At 32.2% G+C, this 22,200-nt stretch overlaps 1 protein-coding gene across 3 annotated transcripts in view; it reads left to right on the forward strand.

Annotated features, from left to right (window-relative positions):
* NBEA (neurobeachin) overlaps positions 1-22,200 on the forward strand; it is a 707,824-nt gene that overhangs the window by 333,824 nt on the left and 351,800 nt on the right. For all 3 annotated transcript variants that reach the window (XM_008952234.4, XM_008952238.4, XM_063595707.1), the window contains exon 34: positions 14,488-14,549. In XM_008952234.4, the coding sequence (XP_008950482.4) occupies positions 14,488-14,549 (62 nt within the window). The remainder of the gene's footprint in view (positions 1-14,487; positions 14,550-22,200) is intronic.

Raw genomic sequence — 22,200 nt, forward strand, 5'->3', positions numbered from 1 at the left:
GATAGCCTTAGGAGAAATACCTAATGTAAATGATGGGTTGATGGGTGCAGCAAACCAACATGGCACGTATATACCTATGTAACAAACCTGCACGTTGTGTACCTGTACCCTAGAACTTAAAGTATAATAATTTAAAAAAAGAAGAGATGAGCACCCAAAAGTTGTAGATGGCATATCTGAACATCTGCTATAGGGCTGACTGAATACATGTAATTTTTAGTCAGTATAAGATGACTTTATCCCTTACTATGAAATCAATCTTCTACTTTGATATGGTGATTAGAAGACACTTTTGTTTTACAAAATAAGAGCACATATGGCCTGTGTTGTATATTCCATGATAATTTTTAAAGGGAATTATTTTCCCTTTTGTTCTAATACAATTGGTGTATTTGTATAAATTTTTAAATGCGAACCAGGAAAATACCAAAAAAAAGAGGCTATGTTTAGAATTACCCTCAGGCATCTGGTGTGAGCTTGGATTGTTTTGACAAATCAAGACATTTGGGTGCTTAAAATACAAGGTAATGTAATGAAAGGTCTATATATTCCATTAAATTTATGTCATTGAATAACAGGTTTGGTTTGGAGGGCATACATGTAACTTCTTTTGAGACAAGAAATATTTTTACATTATGAAAAACTGCATGCTGACTATAATGTCTACTCATGATAAACTACATGGAATCTTCAAGAAGCTAAGCATGAAATTAATGTTGGCTTTTATTATTATACTCTCTGGGATACTAATGCACGTTAGAGAAATATGTAAACAACTTGGGAAAAAACTAAATTGGGAAATTTTTAAAAAGGAAATACATTGCTTAGCACTTATATTGTAGTGTTTACATTTTCCAAGTAATTTATATACTTATTACAGACATACTGTAGTTCCTAAATGTGAATAGACTATAAGATACTAGCCTGAGTTTATTTAGTAGCTGATGGCCTTCTGCCCATCCTCAGGTTGCTCTAAGCAAAGTCCACGTTTTTTTAATTGAATTATGATTCTTTTTGAATATAAAATAGATTATACATTTGTTTAAATTTTGTAATATTACATTACATATTTAAAGAAAACTTTAGAGAACGGTTTACTTTTTCCTTCTGTTTTAACAGAGTAATGGAAAGCATGCATGCAGAACAATAACAATGCAACATAAGCATCTGTGGCCCCAGGTGACAGGGATGTAGAGGGAACATAGGAGATACCTATATGTAAAAATTCAGCTAGTTATGGACAAGATTCAACAAAGCTGGTACTTACCTTAACACTGCTTTGTTTCCAACTATATTCTTAAAACAAAATTTGGTAAAGTAAAAATACAGTACACACACAAAAAAACCAAGGTGGATGACATGCAGATCAGGTTTAAACCTGGCAGAGACCAGTTATTAAAGGAAGTAAAGACATCAGAGAGCCAGAAAAACTCATATTTGTTCATGACTTATTAAAAATCACATTAGGCCGGGCGCGGTGGCTCACTACTGTAATCCCATCGCTTTGTGAGGCCGAGGTGGGTAGATCACTTGAGGTCGGGTATTCAAGACCAGCCTGACCAACATGGAGAAACCCTGTCTCTACTAAAAATACAAAATTAGCCAGGTGTGGTGTCACATGCCTGTAATCCCAGCTACTCAGGAGGCTGAGGCAGGAGAATCACTTGAACCTGGTAGGCAGAAGTTGCAGTCAGCTGAGATCGCACCATTGCACTCCAGCCTGGGCAACAAGAAAGAAACTCCGTCTCCAAAAAAAAAAAAAAAAAAAAAAGAGGGGGAAACAACATATGTATGCAAAGGAGGGTAGAAAGAAAGGAGCAGCGACTTTGCCAAATACACATATTCTAAAGGGAAAAAAGAAACCTAGATTCTAGTCATTCTTGAAAAAAATTTGAATAGAAAGGGACAAAATTAAAATATGATTTAGGGTCAGTTACAGTGGCTCACACCTGTAATTCCAGCACTTTGGGAGGCTGAGGCAGGCAGATCACTTGAGGCCAGGAGTTTGAGACCAGCCTGGCCAACATGGCAAAACCCCATCTCTACTAAAAAATACTAAACTTAGCCAGTGTGGTGGCACATGCCTGTAGTCTGAGCTACTTGGGAGGCTGAGGCAGGAGAATCGCTTGCACCCAGGAGGCAGAGGTTGCAGTGAGCCAAGATCGCACCACTGCACTCCAGCCTGTGCAACAAGAGCAAAACTCCATCTCAAAAAAAAAATATATATATATAAAATATATATATATGCACACATATATATGTATATATATGATTTAGAAACAGTAGTGTACAACAAGCATTAAATAGAAGGAGAGTTTGGGTGTAGAAAGAATAGATTGTATTGAACAAAATAACGATGTTATAAATTTGAACAATGAAAGAAAAAAGGATAGTTGAAAGGCAGTTTTAAAGTATATGAAAGTGGCTTCATTTTCTCTACCTATTATTGTATTGTAAGTTTAGCACATGGCAATACAATGCAATGTAATTGACCATTTTATGTTCAAACCTAATCCCTGCTAAAAGTATTAAGAGCCTTTACTGGTCCCATCATTTAACCAAAATGCTCAAGGTCTACAAGATAAAACCCCGTGAACTCACAAAAACAGATTCTATAAATGATTTGTCATCTTTATGCTACCGCCAAATACTGCCTGTTGGTTTAGCCACTTTTGATTCTTGTTTTCAAGTACATAATTAAATAGAAATTTGATGCCTAAATAACTAAGAACCAATACTTTTCCATATCATTTCATTTCTGCTATCATATATCTTATTTTTGGTACCAGTTCAGCCCAGTAAGACCTGAAGGAAGGACTTAGAACCTGGGATACTCAAGACAGAAAGAACTATGTATGCTTTAGCACAAGGATTGGCAAACTATTTCTTAGATGGGCCAAAACATGAATACTTCGGGCTTTGCAACCATGTAGTCTCTGTCATAGTGCTCAACTTTCCCATTACATGGAAGTAGCTACATACAATATGTAAAAGAACAAGCTCAGCTATGTTCTGATAAAATTTTATGAACACTGAAATTTGAATATTGTATAACTTTTAAGTATCATGAAATATTGCCTTTCTTTCTGTTTTTCCACTAACTTTAAAATATTAAAACTATTTTTAGCTCACAGGCCATATAAAACAGAAGGTGGGCCAGCTCTGGAGAATTGATTTTCAGACTGCAGGCTGTGATTCATTAGGTATACAATGTAATCAATAAAGCAAGCCCTGGCCAATACTTTTTAAGGGCAAACCATGCCATAGCATAACATAGATGAGAATATCACAGTTAAAGGAAGTACTATTTTGTAAAACATTTGTTTCAGTTACATATACAGGATCATGATATGAAACGTATTGCTGTAGACTGTAATGAAAAAGATTTTAAATCATTAATCTTTACTAGCAAGGAAATTTAGTGTCAAGAATGTGATGTGTCTTAGCTCAAGTTTACACAGCTAGTTTGTAGAGACTACATTAAAACCAGATATTCTGATTTTCAGTTCAGAGTTTCTTTGACTTAATTAAAAATTAGATTCAGACTAAAATAATTCTGAAATACTTATAAAATTGCCTGATTTTGAATGATCAGGATAAACCCTAACATTAAAATATTTAGAGGAATGTAAAAACTAACTGGCTTATTACTAACATTCAGATTATTAGCAATAGTCACCTAATTTGAGTTTAAAACAATACAATGAATTAGAAAGTATACAGACAGAGTTTTTCCTGGACCTTGATCTGTGCTGTCCAGATATGTTGTTCCTTGCTCTCTAGTTTCAGACTAGGAGGTCAGGCCCAGGGCATGTCAACTTTGACCATCAGTCTTCAGTCTGTCCTTCTCAGATATCAAAACACAATTTTTCCCATTACACATGCCCCTTAATTAGGTAGCATTACCACAACATAGGTGGACGCTGGATCACAAGAGAAATAAGCCACCAAGAACCAACTTGCTGAAAAGCCTGAGAAAAATAAGCTGAGGGAATGGACATTTCCTAAGACATAAACCTGGAGAAGTTATCCATTTCCCCTGTCTGCCCATCATGGGTGTGTCAGGTTGACTTTTTAAAGGACAATTTTAACATATAAGACTATTTTCTAATTTTTAAATTATTTGAAATTTATTTTAGTAGAGATTTTATTTGTGTGTATCTAGCTAAATTAATTTATAGGGATATACATGTTATATTATCCACACCTGAAAGGTTGTTCTCTCTGTACTCAGTAGGATTGTTCTAATTACACAAAGTCCAACCAAATATATTCTTCTGATTAAACATATATTTTAGCTTATAAACTATTTACTTAAAAAGATTATATAGGTAATTTCAACAGCAGTACAACAAAACATTTCAACTGAAAAATATTCTCACATTAAGTGTGCTATTTACATATTTGTTTTGTTATAGAGAATATCTGAGGCTCTACATCCTCTCATGAGTAAAAGAAGATGTTTAAATTAATTTCAGCAGATTTTCTTTTATAAATTGAATAATATTATTTATAACTACTGATCCTAGAATAATCCCTAGGTCAGTTTTTCTCTAGAAATTAATAGCTGTTCATTATTTCAAGTTAAATATTTCCTACTGGTATTTTTTAATTCCACCATTTTCTGATAATCACAATAGGAATTACATTAATAACATCATTTAGCTTGCTTACCAAGTCAATATCCTAAAAAGATTCTGAGATAATACTTGGTCTCATCACAATAAACTGATCAATGTAACTACCTGTATACTCCATTAGAATTCAGGCTTCTCTAGCAGATGGAACATAACTGTTTTATATTTGTGTCCTGGCCTATGGTAAGTATGCACACTACTTATAGAATCAAATCTTTGGATCCTTTTATCCTTGGAAATGACTGGGTTCTCTTTTTGACAGATTTTTTTTTTTTTTGCCATTTATTTGATGCCCTTTTTTAGATTTCCTAGTTCATCCAATTTCAAAATATAACTCACTTTGTAATAGATCTCTGTCATATTATAACTGGATTCTAAGTAATAAAAGTACCACTTTTAGTTTATAATAGGTCTAATATTTTACACTAGAAGTGTTTTTTTAAAATTACGAAGCGACTCACATACTGACTTCTTTATTGTATCATTATTGGACTGTATTCTGGTATGTAATATAGAACTTGACTCTTAAGATCTCACCATGAATTGTGGATAGTTGTGATTTGGATATAGGATTTTCTAGTTAGGCAAAATAATCTTGTTAATTCAATGACATGTAATTTTTTGTGTATATAGTCTTTGGCATACTATCCCAATAAATTATTCCTTGGGTTGAATCATGGTTATAATAGTTTCTGTGACTTTGGGGAATATCTTCAATGTTGTAAAATTGAAGGAAATTCTAAGAACCTATTTCATTCCTATGAATGAATGCAACTGTACTGATTACTCATCTCTAATTTGTTTCTTAAATGGAGGATTCGGTAAGAAAATTCGACTTGGATTACATTTGAGAATTTATTGCTTTGAGCACAAATAAGGAACTTTGTGAAGTTTAGTTTGTTTTTTCAGGGTATTTCAACAATTTGGCAATAATTATTGTATAAAGTTAATGTACTTTTGGAAGTAAGTGAGGTTCGCCTGACTGACCTCTACTTGAACCTGCCTTAGCCTGAAACCAGTTTTTTGGTGATTTATGCCTTAATTACAATAATTATCAAATAGTTTCCTTTTACTAATTATGTTTTTTCTCTTTGACTTCGTGAATATCTTTTTATGAAGAGTGATACATAGCATTTCCATTTTACATGATATATTATTTAAGTATTTCAAAGAAAAAACACCAGTGGTTTTTTGAATACAAAAATAAAGATCTTAAAGGTGTATATAATACAAAAGCTACCTGAAATTTATTTAAATTTGTGAACTTGTAATTAGTAAATATATTTATTTGAGAATTTAAATAAATATCAGAATTTAGGTAGTTTGAAACTGTATACAAATTGTTCGTGTATACACACTATGCTTAAAAGGATTTATATTTTATAGAATATAAATTATGTTATTTATTTATTTATTTTGAGACGGAGTCTTGCTCTGTCGCCCAGGCTGGAGTGCAGTGGCACAATCTGGGCCCACTGCAAGCTCCACCTTCCGGGTTCACTCCGTTCTCCTGCCTCAGTCTCCTGAGTAGCTGAGACTACAGGTGCCTGCCACCACGCCCGGCTAATTTTTTTTTTTTTTTTTTTTGTATTTTTAGTAGAGATGGGGTTTCACCATGTTAGCCAGGATGATCTCCTGACCTTGTGATCCACCCACCTTGGCCTCCCAAAGTGCTGGGATTACAGGTGTGAGCCACTGCACCTGGCCAATTATTTTATTTTTAATATGGAAGCATTACTATAACCACTTTTATTTAAATGTAACTACTTGTATAATGTAATCATATTACTAACATGGTATATGTTCTCTTTTGATTATTAATATTTCTTGAAATGATGTGTACATGGTTAAAACACATGTATCATTCTTAATAATTATTTAGGACCAGAGTCTTTCTTGAGCAGTGTTAAAATTTGAACCAGACATAGGTTAGTAACTTTAGAATTTAATTAAGGCTTTTGAAATTTCAAGGAGCTCAGAGAGAAATAAAGAAAGTTGATGCAGAGGAGTGATACAGGAATAACAATTGATTCTATAATTAAATTTAACCCAAAAAGAATTGCAAGATCCAAATGATTTATGATAGTGAAAATGTCTCTTATTTCCCTTATTTCATCTGTACTCATTGCTGTTGTGATTATATTAGCAAGACACTCAGGTCAGTCACCTTCTGTAGTAGAAATCTGAGTTACTACTGTGAATAAAAGTATCTCATTCAATTTCAAAAATAATTGTTTTATATTATTTAGAGTCATAGTACTTTATTGTAATCCTTATTTCAGTACCATATTCTTTAGACTGTTACATAAATCTGTATTTGTATGTCTTATCTCTGTAACTGGTCTGTTAGCTCCTTGAGACCGAAGACTGTATCATTTCTGGATTTCTTATAGATCCTTATAGATAGTGCAAGGCCTATAGCAGTGATGTAATTATTGTTCCTTAAATAAATTTTTAAAGCATAAATTAAAAAAGTAAAGTCAGGGCAGTGTTTCACAGATAATAGGTGTTAATAATATTGCTGATAATGCCATTAGAGTATTCTCTTCAGCTCATATTAAAATCAGGTTACTAGTTTAAATCTGTATAAAAACCATCACTATAGATTCCTTTTTGTATTATAATCTGTCATTTTGTAGAAGATTTATCTGTGAGTGTTATGAACTTCAATTCTGGCATTATGTAAAAAATTCTCAGCAGAAGCAAAACTATAAAAAAGAAAAAATATTCACAGTAAGATTTCTAGGCTGTATCAACACAATGACAAAAAATTTAGAAAGTTTATTTCAATAAATCAATCAAAATTATTATTTGGGTATTGTGTAACTACAATTAAACTTAACTTTGTTTCTGAGCAATCTAAACATTCTGGGATTACAATTTAAAAGCACTTAGTCAACCATTCTCATGTGGAAATTGATTTCAGTTCTTCCAAACATCTGAAATTTCCATAGGGAAATGTGTAATATCAAATTACTTTGAAATTGCAATTAAAATTAATAATATTAATTTCTTTATCAATCTTCGAAAATATCTCATGTAACACAGTACCACTGATTTCTGACTTTTGATAAGCCAGATGCATTTTGCAATTCAAATATTTTGGATCAAAGAAAGGTAATAAGTGCATATATTCCATAGCATCTTTAGGAAAGGCTGGGAGAGCTCCCTAATAAAACACATTAACATGTCTACACTAATACATAAGGATTTTCACAATAAATAGAATAACAAATTGTAAATAGCATCACATTTTTCAGGGGGAATTTTGCTGATAATTGAATTTGTGATAATCTTACATGAAAGCTTTCAGTTTTCAGAGCTTCTTGGGTTTCAGAATTGTAAAGTATCATGGATGTACAGCTGAAATAATTGCCCCTGCGATTTTTAATATCTATAGATGTGTAAGTGTGTGTATGTATGCATATGTTTTTCTTTTTCCTTTTTTCTTACAGGTATGTACTCATGCACATGTGTACACAGACACACACACACACACCACACAGATGCATTTACACACACATCTTGGGATGAGTAAATAGTTTCCTTGGAAGACAGCCAAACTCATTTGTTTATGTATTGTCTATGGCTACCTTTGTACCACATACCAGAGTTCAGTGGTTGTGACAGAAACTTATAGCCACCAAAGTCAAAAATATTTACTATCAGGACCTTTACAGAAAAAGTTTGCTGCCCCCTAATATATCTGGTATATCCAGAAACTTACGTTTTGTTCCTATTTTAAAGACAGTAAGACTGCCATAAGTTTGTGATAACTCAGTTTTCAGTGAACTAAAGAAATCAATGAATGCATGAACTCCCACTGTCTCTACAGTATTTTGCAGGGTTTTTTTTTGTTAAAATTTATAATCCAAACATGAATGTAAGCTGTATTGGCTTAATTATGTTTAAATAAACTTTTTTAGTCAAAAAAATGAATTTTATTATAGTTTTAAGTTAATATTAGAGTTGATCCCATTTGTAATATAGTTTTAAAATAAAATACTTGAGAGAACACATAGGCAAACCTTAAAATGTCCAATTAACATAGTAACTAATCTACCTATATACATCTTAATATTAATTTTAGCAATGATAAAAATTTAAGCCATTATTGTTATTTCAAAGGATGTTTCATGTCGATTTTTCGTTTGTTTTCTTGGTTTTGAATTAGAAAGCCACATGAATTGCTTGCTTTGCTGTTTTTTAGGGTTTAGATCTTAGTTCAGGTGACTTACATGGTAACATTGAAAGTAAATTTTACAGAGAGAAGCATATCACAGTGAGGGAATAGGAAGACAATTTCATGTTTCAGATTAAAAAAGTAAAAGAATAGTAGAAAATATCAGAAATTACTGTTGTGCAGATAGAGGTGTATAAGTATTACAGGAGTCTAAAAGACACTCATTATGGTAATACCCTGTGTCTTAGAATCCTTCACAATACCTTGGGAGAAGTGTAGAGAACAGAATTTTGAAGAATACACCACTGAAACTAAGGCAAATGAAGCATATTGGACATGCAAAATTCCTTTCCACGTCTATAGTTATTCAACATTTGTTACTGAAATGAAAGTATTTCAGTGCCATTCAGCTCTACTAATTTGGGGATTTTTAAAAGTTAAGAATAGGCTGGACCTGGTGGCTCACGCCTGTAATCCCAGCACTTTGGGAGGTCCAGGTGGATGGATTGCTTGAGCTCAGGAGTTCACATCAGCTTGGGAAACTTGGCAAAACCCTGTCTCCATGAAAATTACAAAAATTAGCCACTGTACTCCAGCCCAGGTGACAGAGCAAGATTTTGCTTCCAAAACAAACAAAAAGATTAAAAATCATTAGAAGATTAACTAAAAACTAGTTAGTCCTAGGCATATTTGATTTTTAAAATTCAGATTGTCAGTATAGTCATGTCTATTTGATAGAAAATAAATTGGTATCTTTTATTGTGAGGAGAAATATTGTCTATAATGAAACTGATCACTTTTCCTTCTGCAGATTTGCTTCTTTATTTGCTTTCCTTATCTCAGTTAAAGGTATCATCATCACACTCTGTTGGTTCCTTTACCCTGTCCCAAATAATTGTTAAAATAGTTGTCTAAAATAGTTTGTCTCATTACAGAATGCCTTGAGTCTGTCTCTACTTGCATTGTCACCATCTTGAGCTCAAGCTTTCAGTCGTGTAACTAAACTCTTTAGTTACTAGCTTCTTCCTATACTGCTGACAGAAAGTGGTCTTTCCAAAATAGAGCTAATTCTGTCTGCGCCCTGCTTAAAATCCTGTAGTGGCTCCCTGGTGATGATAGGATAGTGTGCCATGTATGGCTCTGCTTCCTGCCTACCTGTCTGTCTTCATTTCCAGTCACTTCCTTTCATCCTTCACACCCTACGACGTAACATTCCAACTCCACTTTGCTGACGATTGCATGCTTCTTTATACCTCAGACATTTCTCTGTCACCTGGAATGACCTTCCTTTCTTTCTATTTTTTGCTTAGGTAGGCTCAGCATTATCCAACTTAAATGTCACATTCCCCATAACTTCTTCTCCTAGACACAGTTGCTTACTACCCTTCCTGTGCTTCTCACACTGCATTCTCTATGAACCCCCTAAGATTCTCTATCATGATTATTTGCTTATATTATCTGCCCCACATCCCAATTAGTACCTGCCATGGTGTCAGGCACATTAGACAATATGTTTGGTAAATGTTTTTTGAATGAATTGGGATCTTATTCTAAAAAATGATGTTCTTATTTTTGCTCAAAATGTAATTTTTTCTCTACAGTTGATAGTGAATGATGATTTATAGATTTATTGATTCAATTAATATTTACTGATAATATATTCAAAGCAATCATAGATGTCTGTCAGAGTCTCCTCTCTTGGATCCTTACTTAAAGAAAACTTTGACATTTAAAAGATTAGTTCCATATAAGAGCATGATTTCTTATCCCTAGAACATGTAATATTCTTCATCTCCCACCATGAGGAACATTCTGCTAGAGATGGAATTTTTCAATGGTATTTTAAAGCTTTAGGGCTCTTTTAACTTGATATTCAATTCAACAGATGCAAAAAGTTAGACCCGCAGATTGACTCAAAAGAGTCTGACAGTTCTTTATTAAAATAATATCATTGTACATTTTAGTAGTGTTTGTATTAAATAAAGATAGCTTTGTCCCAAAGGCCAAGCTTCTAACTTTATACTCATTTTGGAGATTTCCTATCTGGTTTATCATTTGTGGCAGTTTTTTGTTTTGTTTTGTTTTTTAGTGGGGAGGGAGTGTCATTCTGAAAATAGAAATTGACTTCCTACCCCTAGTCAGTGTGAACCCAAAAGAACTGCCAGTTTTTTTGGATAATGGTTTACTCAGCTATATCTGTTTTATTTACTGCCTGGATCTGGACCACCTCAAGTTTGTCCAGCTAATTAATCTTCTCAAGTACTTGTATCTAAGCCACTCAGTGAGCTGACTTCATCTTTCAACAATATAGTTCATAATATATTCAAAAGCACTTAATGGACGGTTTCCTTACTGTTAGAATATCTCCCAAATATACAAGCCTCCTTCCTCATAGGCCCCCACACATTTATTGTTTACATTCCAGGTGTTCATTTTATACTGCTAAGCTGTATGGCTTGCAGTACTGAATCAGTAATTCTGGTTAGAATATTTATTCCAGTGAACATACATATTTTCTGGTGAAAATATTCTATTACTTTGCCTGCACTCCTAACTATATTTTTGTTGGGGAGGCACATATGTACAGCTCCTTTGGGGGCTACTTCTTAATTAACAAGGCACAGATTGTCATGATAGAATAGGAATGCTATAAACAGTCCTTAGTATCATTTCTCCCGTTTTATAACTTGCTTTAAATTATTCCTTTTGTCTTTCAAAACCATATAATTTTCTTTCAATCTTAATCTATCTTTGGTTTTCACCCTAGCCCTCCAGTCCACTTTTAAACACTCTTATAGTCTATTCATCCATCCCCCAAGCTATAAAGGTTTTTTCAGATTTTCTCTTTGTTCTCTGCTTCCTGTGTACTTTTTGCTTAAGCTATTGCTTTTTGTCCCCTTGTCTGACCACAATAAGCTACTTTCACCAGGAAAACTGTCAAAATCATTCAACTTTGAATTGACCATTACAACCCTTCTCATAATCATATATTGCCATCTTATTAATGCCAAACTATTTATGTAGCTCTGCAGCAAACAGAATGGGCTTTGAGTTAGATGACCTGAATTTGGGACCCAATTCCACCACTGACTGAATGACACACCTTTGGCTAGCCACCAAGTCTCTTCAATTTTTATGTATCAAATGAGGTAGTAATAACTAGTTTAAACAGTTATTAAGAGATTCAAATGAGTCAGCATATATGTAAGTTATTTGTAAATTCTAAAGCTCTATATAAATTTTATGTAATCTTAATTTGAATTAAAATATGGGCACTTGGGAAGGTATAAATAATAACTTATTACTGTAAACTCCTTAGTACTAACACTATATTTTGCTCATAAGTGGAGATATCAAATGAGCTAATTTGATTATGAATTTTTTGCCACATACAAAAAGGATACACTCAAACTTTTTGAGACGTACACTTGTAAAATATTTGTCTCGTGCATATACAGCTTAAGAGTTACTTATAGCATCAGTCAGTGGTTGTATTTTCATTATCTCTAGTAAAACATTGAGTTTACCTCTTTTTTTTTAGTAATACTCCCAACCAAAGTGATTATGTAATTTTTGAAGATAGATAGGTCTTTCAAATTTGCCTCTGCTTGTGTTCTCAATGTCACGTTTAGTTTTTCTTTTGCTTTTGGGAGAATCCATTTATTCTTTCTGTCCAAAACTAATTAGACAAAACACATGAGTAATGGTGTGAGGTTCTATGGACTTGAAATCACAATAGCCTTTTACAAAATACTGAGAGCACTGTTTGCAAATTGCAATTTTGTTATTGTGTCAATTTTTTGCCATTCCTTTTGAACAAAGCATTAATGAAGCATTTGTTTATATTTTTCTTATGATGGAATGATGGTATTTGTAAAAAACTATAAATGGTCTTGTTGCATAGGGTTTTTTATAAGTTCATTTTAAAAATTGGTTTCTGAGAAATTAATGCAATTTCATGTTTTTCCTAATTTTACTTCAATTTATTATATATTTAAAAACTCATACACAAAATGTATGTGAATAATTCTTTATATCAAAGCCTTATTGTCTAAATTTACATGAGTTTAATTATGATCCTTTGGCCTTTTACTTGTTTTTTCTTTGTCAGAATTCAAATCTTTGAGTAGTCAACAGGTGATAAATGTCCCATTAATCTTTCTGACTCCCTAGAACCTGAGCATGAGAATTGCTGATCAATTACACCAATTGTCTCGTAAATGAGCTTCTCACATCTGCCTCTTATTTCATTAGTTAACTGTCTGCCCAAATATCTGATAAGATGGAATACTAGTACCTTTTTACAGCTTGTTCTGTCGGTCTGTACAATAAGGAGATAGGGTCGTTAGCAAAATGGGCACAAAAGGGTATTTATCCACTACCTACGATAAATATGCATGCTAGTGTCTAGAAGGCATTTGAGACTGTTTATTGAAATCACCTCAAGAAACAAAAATAACTGGTTTCACTTCGATTTTCCATTTAGCAACAAATAATGTTAAGACCATGGCCTGCCTTACTGTATGATGCTTTTACTAATTACATTTATCATCAAAGGAAGAAAAATGATAGTATTTCTAAAAACTATGAATGTTCTTGTTACACAGAAGTTATTTTTGAAAGAGGAAAAATCTATTTGTTAAATTAATTTTAAAAACAGGGAAAAAATTTAGAAAATATTTTTAAATTACCAAACATCATAATTAACGTACTCTCAACAGTGTTTTTAATACTTGATTACCTCATTCTCTATGTTGGCACTTCGAAAAACTACCAATTAAGATCTGCTTTCTTATATACATTGTTATACAGCAGTCATACTTTTAATTGGAAAAAATCTTGATAACTTCATCAATACATACAAGAATTAATGTTTAAACTGTTTATAGGAAATATACATTCTTAACCTGTAGAATGGGAATAATAATACTATGTCACAGAGTATAATGATAATTAAATGAGACCGTGCACGTAAGGCACTGTGCCAATGTGTTAAATATTGCCCAGCACATACTAAGTGATCAATGAGTAGTAGCCATTATTACATAGACATTATTGCAATCAGTTTTTTTTCTTCTGCTATCTATTTGGGGAGATTGGAGTATAACAGTGAAATATTTTATAAGCATTGCTTGATGTGTTAATCATACATTTTTTATTATTTTTAAAATTATTTAATAACTGATAAGCTATTGAAATTACCTATTTGTAGATTAATTTTGTCTTTTGGAACAAAATTTAGGCAGAACTTCAGTGATTATTGTTCTTTGCTCCAAGGAAACAATCATATAATAAATGTCATTGGAGTAATAGCAGCTATACCTAGCTCATCAATTTTAATAACCTTCCCCACCTTGTTTAAATGTAAGAAATGCCTCAACCAAATAAACAACGAAAGCATGAAGTCAGTTTTCGAGTATTTTCACATCATCTTGTGACAAACCCACAGCCAATATCATACTGAATGGGCAAAAACTGGAAGTGTATCTAAATAGTTTTAAATTATTGCTAAAAATGTATGCCAGGTGAACATTTTCATTCAGTTTACCTTAGGAATTCTATTTAAAAGAGAGTTTTTTTATAAATTAAAATTATATAATGAATTAACTCAGAATGATAATTTCTGCCATTGTAATTTGATTTTGTTTTAACCTTTCTTTGTTGTAGGCCTTGTTTGTATGAAGTCCAGCACATCTGTGGTTGAGCTTGTTATGCTGCTTTGTTCTCAGGTACAAAATCTCATTCACTCAGTTACATTAATATATGAGGATTTTTTGTGACTAATAATAAAAAGTATGTGCAATATATGTGTATGTTTATATATTTTTAAAATTTCCATCTATTATCCCATAGATGGAGAAAATAATTTATGTTGAGTTTTATTGATATATAGATTATCTTACCATGTAAATATTGACTTATTCTCCCTCTCCCTTCTTCTACTCTTTTTAGCAGTATTATTCTCCTACCCTTTCGATTCTTCCATTGTTTCCTATCATATATATGTATATAAAATATGATATATAAAATATCTTAATTTATAATTTTTAAATGTATTATTAATTATCTTGTTTCTTCTTCTCTTATATTTGAGATAATGAAAAGTAAGTTTTTAAATTCCATACCCAAAGTGTATGATACAGCTTATTAATGAATGGTCTTTGATATAAGACCTTGCTGCTTTCTCTTTTTTAAATGTAATTTGGATATGTCAGTGTAAATTCTAAAAATCTACTTGAGCTGTTTATCTTTAATAATCAGAATCAAAGATAAATGATAATTGTTGGGTATTGTTTCTTCTTAACAATTACAGGGCAACCAAAAATAAATGTAAACATATTTTCTGATTACTTAAATAGGAACTTATTGGTCTTTCTTCTCACCAGCTCTGTCAAGTCTCCTAGCAGTCCTGATTATCCTGATTATCATATTAGTGTTAAATATTTTTTAATATCAGAATGAAAAAAGAGCTTGTGTGTGTTTGTAATAAGCAGTTATTATCTTTATTCGTAGTTTCCTCAGTAGAAAGAAACATATATCTAAGCTATTCCTAATTACTGGCCTGAGGTTTGCCTAAAGCCACAGCTAACTCGCAAACAAACAACAATATGCTTTCAAGTGATCCTCTAAAACATCAGCAAAACTGAACAAAACAAACGAAAAACTTACCAATTGATTTCAGTTTTCAGGTTTACTTTCTTCAAGAATATATTCCTAGGAAAATCATTAGGCCCATTTTCCTCTTTATAGCCAGGAACAATATTGATAAGGAAGAGGTTAAAGAAAACAACATCCCTGTGAGGAGGTCATCTGCAGGGCATTTGAAAATTTTGTCACCTACTGTTGAAGTCCTGAGTTCGAGAGACTATCTGGACCTTTTCGATTCATGATGATGCACAGTTCTGTAAAATGCTTTTATGGAAAAATAGCTTAGAATTCCTTCTTCCATAGCCCTGTGTTTCACTGCAGTTCAGAGAAATAAAGAGGAATGTAGCATTAAGATCTAGTGTCTTTGATGGCCTCATCATCTAATCATAGGTTTAACATTACTCATTTGCTGGCTCCAGGAATTCCTGCCATTAAGGGCCCTAGAGATGAAACTTTGCCTCAGATATTGATTGAAAGGAAGAGTGAGAAATTTAAGCTCTCTATGCAGTGCACTTTCTTTCAATGTTTCAGCAAAGCAATATTGTAAACACGCCTCTCGATTTGATTTTTAAGTTGAATTTTTAAAATAATTCAGTGTTTTTAAATATTTTAAGTGTTTAATTGATTAAATGCCCCTCATTTAAGTATCTTAAGAATATATGCTTATTCTTTAAAATAGCTCCCAATTGTTTTTGTTATTTTCTGTTTAACTGAAATAATGCTTTCGACTAAATATTTTTAATGAAACAAATAATCCTCCTTTATTCTTATTCAGGGGGGATAAGTTTACCATTTTACTGTGAAATTAAGCTTCTAGAACTACCTTTGAAGATCATTAATTGCTCCATGAATGTTTAAAATCATGTCTTTAGTTGTAAGGACACACATACCAAAAAATGGACATGTCTTCAAAGTTTCTTAAAATAATGTGCCATTTTTCTATACTACTTAAATTTGAGATGATTTATATCCTATTTTCATCCATTAACAGGGCCACATAGCAGTAACATACCTCTGAAAAGAGAAATAAATACAGTTAATGATGCTGTGGAGATTGCTTGGCATAGCTCTCTCCAAAGCAGTGTTCTTCTACAGCCTTTAATGCATCTCTTGTAGAATGAAGCACAGTCCCTGTAGAATTAGTACAGTTCTGTAGGCCGTCTTTGTGCCAAGGCAGTAGGTAATCCTGATGAATCTTGAAAGCTGCAGAGTTCTGAGTTCTTTTTGTTTTGCTCTACAGACAGCCCTTTGTAAGTCTTGGTAGCTCCGTGTTACTGTCATGACCAGTATTAATACTAATAAAAATAGTTGAAAATCTGAATGAGTAACTTTAAGTTACTATCTTGATATACTATGTGTATATTTTTCCACAGTGAGAAATCCAACTAAGATATTATTCATATTGTAATTTAATGCTGGTTAGAATAAGTTAGAATTCTGCAAATGGAATTTTTAATGTATTTATTTGCATAAAATATGCTTTTCTTTTTCCAAATTTAGACAAGCCATTGAAAGATAAAAATTTTTTGAGAGACCAGGCAGATAAGTATTAAAAAGGGAAAAGAAAATGCAATATTATGTTTTTTATAGGATTTTGTTTTTCTTTGCTACAACACATTAGATGGCTTTTATTTTTATGCTTCTCATTTTCATTTTGGAAATTTCCTGTTAGCAACTACATATTATTAAGGATATTAGCTTTTCTTTCTTATCTGAGCTCCTGAATAAACTTACTATTCCTAATAGTTTGTGCCCAAAATATGGTCTAAATTTACGTGAGATCATATTACAAGTGTCTGAAGGTACTTGTCAAGGATAATTCAGTTCATATGGGCAAACTTTTAAACTCCAAAGGCTATATCATCCAGTCTACCCCCCAATGTAATTTTTCATCTTTGTGGAAAACATATTTAAGTCTTAAGAAGAAGCTGTTAATATTATCATTCTGATATATTTATCATTCCACAAATACCCAAAACATTTTTGACTGTATTCTGGATTTTTTTCTGATATAGATCTTATGATACAAGTATATTTATTCTTCTTCACTTTTATTTTGTATTAAAGTTGTTAGTAGCATTTTAAAAATTGGTTTCATATCATTTTGAAGTGAAATGAACTAAAGTAAAAAAATATCAAATCAGTGCTTAATTAGGGAGTACAAGGTTTTCTACAGATTCTTCAGTATATCACAGGTCTGATACTATCTTCTATCATAGCTTTTTAAAAAAAGTTTTATAATTAGATATGATTGAAGTGCTTATTCTCTATGTGTGCTTATTGGTTTATTACATTATTTTTACTGTATTGTGCTCTTTGATGAATAGCAGATTTAGTTTTCAAGTAAACTTCTTTAGGTACTATAATAGTTCCTAATTACTTCCAGATTTTTTAAGGAAGTCTCCATAAGATATACTCCAGGAAAAGTGGACTGATGTTATCCCATAGCATTTCTTTAAGTTTTTATAAGTAAAGCTTTAGCAGATGGCACTTGCATTTTTCTGTGGCTTATCTGTCAATAGAAAACATTTTATAAATTGAGAAACTGTACATTTAAAAAATTCTTAGTATTTAAATGCTTTCTGACTGGAGGCAATGATTAAGCAAATGCATGCTTAGTAAGTCATTTCTACTCTTACTGAAAACCTAAAGATGTATAAGTAATATAAAGTAAGAGGCCTGCAAGTCTTAGTTAGGTATCTGTATGAAGTCACTAACATGAATTATTTTGTGGTTTGCTTGAATTTACTTTTTTCTAAATACCTCATATACTTAAATAAAAAGAATTTCAGTGACTTCATTGATGTGATCAAAGCATTAACCCAGGACTTCTAAAGACAACACTTGTAAAAGAACCACAACTAAAGAACAATCTTTTTTTTTTTTTTAATGATTTGGCCTTTGAACATTTACGTTTTTCATTTTTCCTCCAGTGTGATATAGTTGAGTCAAATAGTACAAAAGAAAAAATATACTTTTCTTCTGAGGCTGAGTTACAAAGACATAGATAAGAGAACATAGAGGCCTATTAAAAAATATTCATTGTAAGTACTCAGTAGTGAAAGGATTTTTGGTGTGTATAGTAAGAAGATTTCAAATATAAGGAAACCAGGGATGGAGTAGATGTTTTTTCCCCATTGTCTTCGGAAATATCATGAAATTCTAATTATCATGATGAAGTTATGTCACATTTAATTTGGTAGTTAGTTATTTAGTGACTACATTTTTTAAACATTTTAATGGTTACTGAAGACTTACACATTGTTCCATTTCTCACGTTTAGTGTTACCTGTGAAACTTGCCAGTTTTGCTGCTGAATTTGAATTCAATTAAGAACAATAAAAAATTATGACCTGATACTTAAAACTGAATACAAATGAGCAGTTACCTTTGTATGGTTCAGTAAATGGGTCCTATGTACCAACAATAAGATTGTCATGGAAAAGTTTATTGAGGTGAACTAAAAATGAGCCCTGAAGATGCAAGGTGTCCTATTCAGCATAAGCAGAGGAGAATTGGGCTGAAGAAACAGCCTGAGCCCGGTTTCTTCAGAAACCTGAGGTCTGGAGAGGAATGAGTCTGTTCAGCAGTGTCTAATCATTTGGCTTCCCTGGGCCACACTGGAAGAAGAATCATCTTGGGCCACACATAACATACACTAACACTAATGCAGCCAATGGGCTGCAGGTTGGACAAGCTTGTGTTACATGCTCAAGCCAATTACCACCCTCATTTATAGCACATCAGAAATTAAGTAGCCATATGTGATTAAGGTCAAGGGATAGCAAAAACAATTTTTTTAAGAAATAGAAAATTAAAAAAACAATAGCAGAAATTAAGTGGCCAGGCAATGCATAATATTTATTTATCTAGGGTATTATCCATTTCCAGGCAATGTGTAATCCAATACCTTCCTCAAGAGTATTTTTCATATAAAATATTGTAGTGTGTTAATAGTATAGAATTAAGGCTAGTAAGAAATGTCTAACTTTTAAACAGTATTGGATAGTTCATGATCATTGACTATAAATTCTGTTTTTAGAAGAGCCACTTTTTCATTTTCTAATATCTAAGAAATCCCTGCCTTTTTCTCTAGATGGTGGGTGACCCCACCTCTTATCTGTGATATAATGTCATTTCCAAGTTAAAGGGGTCAAATTTGGGCATTTAATTTTTTTGGAGTGTCTATGTTATATAATCTTTATTGCCATAAAAGTTTGTAATATGTCCTAAAGTATAAATAAAAGTTAAACAGGAAGGTGAAAATACAGTGAGGCATAAAGATTATAGTCAACTCAGATAACAATATTTAAAATTATTAGAGAATATGGAGAAAGTTATATACTGAAAATGTAGACATTTTAAAGGAAAAAGAATATCAGTAGAAAATAATTGGGAAATCTGTATTTAATATATCTTGGGGAGAATCAGTACAGAACAGATTGCAACAGGAAGACAGACTCTGTGTTATATGTTCAATTACTTATAGCATTCCTGGATGAAAATTTAATCAAAGATTTAAAGAGCATATAATTCAAATTACTTTTGATTAGTTCTATGAGATATTTTATTGTTGAATTCTTTTTTTAAACTCTTAGAGAAGTTAGCAGGTATAAGAAATTTTGAGTCAGTCTCTTTTATGTTATAAAATATTTTTTCTAAGCTACCTGTGATACATACAATACTCACACATCACATAACACTTATATATAACAACTTAGCACATATCCACCTCAAATTATAGAGGTAATAGTTTATGAATCAACAAAAAGTTCTGACCTCATCTGTTAGAAATGATACACTAAGCCTGATCGCGGTGGCTCACGCCTGTAATCCCAGCACTTTGGGAGGCCAAGGCAGGTGGATCATGAGTTCGGGACCAGCCTAGCCAACATAGTGAAACCCATCTCTACTAAAAATACAAAAATTAGCCGGGCATGGTGGTGGGCACCTGTAGTCCCAGCTACTCAGGTGACTGAGGCAGGAGAATCTCTTGATCCCGGGAGGTGGAGGTTGCATTTAGCTGAGATTGCACCACTGCACTCCAGCCTAGGCAACAGAGCGAGACTCAGTCTCAAAAAAAAAAAAAAAAAAAAAAGATAAAAAAGAACAACAGTCTTTTTTTTCTCATGTCTAACTTCTCATAATTCTAATAAAATTGAGGGGAAAAAGAAATCAATAACCCTAGGCCATCTGCAGGATCATTTTTAAGAGTGTTTAATGTCTGTGACAGAAGAGAAGGAATGTAGAATATTCTGAATCCCTGAATCCTTGACACTAAGCCCACCTCCCTGACCTAAAATTTCTTTCCATACTTTGTCTCAAAATTCACATTTCCCTTTCTCCCAGTATTTTGGTTTATTTTTCTTTAATCTTTATTTTCCTGTGTCCACATTGTATAAGTTTTTCAGACAAATTACAACAACTTTGAAAAATAGTGAAAACTATATATATATTTCACACTTTTACCTCTAGTATACATTCTCTTTTTTGGTGGCAAATTTTCTTCATTTTTGTCTTACGCATATTTCAATATGCTTTATTTTTATTAGCTATCATATAATAAGTAGTTTTCTGTATCCTCTTTTTTGTTACCTTGTACATTTCCTCATGATCATTTTTTCTGTGGTTTCGTTGTTTAAATAATTAGACACTCACAGGAAGTTGCAAAAATAGTACACAGAGTCCCATGTACCCTTCCCTCAGCTTCCTCCAATAGTAACATCTTACATATAACTGTAGTAGAGTATAAAAACCGGAAATTGATATTAATGTAGTACTGCCAACTAGATGATAGACATTATTCAGCATTCTCTATTTTTTACATGTGTTCATTTGTATGTGTATGTAACTCAATACAATTTTATTCCAAGTATTAATGAAACCAACATGGTTGTTCCTGTACCTCATATCTTCCCAATTATTTCAAACTCTTTTATTTCACGAAGCCTTTCTGTATTATTATTGTTATAAGGTTCTAATCTCTCCATCATTCCCTTAGCATCTGAGTGCATAAATCTAGATGATAAATATAGGTATCTTTTTATATGTTTTAATTGGATGCTCTTATATGTGATTAAGGTATGATTTTCTTTATCTACCACATTTCAAGTTCCATTAGAATAAGCTGCATTTCTAGTATTTCCTTTCTTTTTGAAGAATTCTATTCTGCCAATGGAGAAAATAAGTATTGTATAGTCTCAATATATTTAATTAACATTTATGAAGAGCATTTAAAAGCATACATTGTTTATTTACAACAATCCAGAAGAAAAGACTACTTAAGGATGACACAGAACTTTGCAGTTTTGTGAAGTCACTTTATGGATGTTATTCATTTCAATTATGCTACAAATTTACACCATACTAAAGATCACTTTATTTTTCTATTGCCTTCTGTTGTGCTTACCACTGTGTCTTCCACTCCTAGTATAAATATCCAGCATATAGTATAGGTAGTTATTAATGACATTTTGAGTTATTTTATAAATAAAAAGGAATATATATTAGCTAAGGTGATTTGTTATTTATTTTTATTGTGATAAAATACATAAAATGTAAAATGTGCCATTTTTACCATTTTAAGTATACAATTCAGTGGCATTAATTAAATTCACAATGTTATGTAACCATCAACACTACAATGTGAAGGTTAGGGAGGCCAGTCCCCCTACACAGTCAAAAATATGCATATAACTTACTCCCCAAAACTTAACTACTGATAGCTTAGTA

The sequence above is a fragment of the Pan paniscus genome, chromosome 14, assembly GCF_029289425.2.
Source record: "Pan paniscus chromosome 14, NHGRI_mPanPan1-v2.0_pri, whole genome shotgun sequence".
Lineage (NCBI taxonomy): Eukaryota > Metazoa > Chordata > Mammalia > Primates > Hominidae > Pan > Pan paniscus.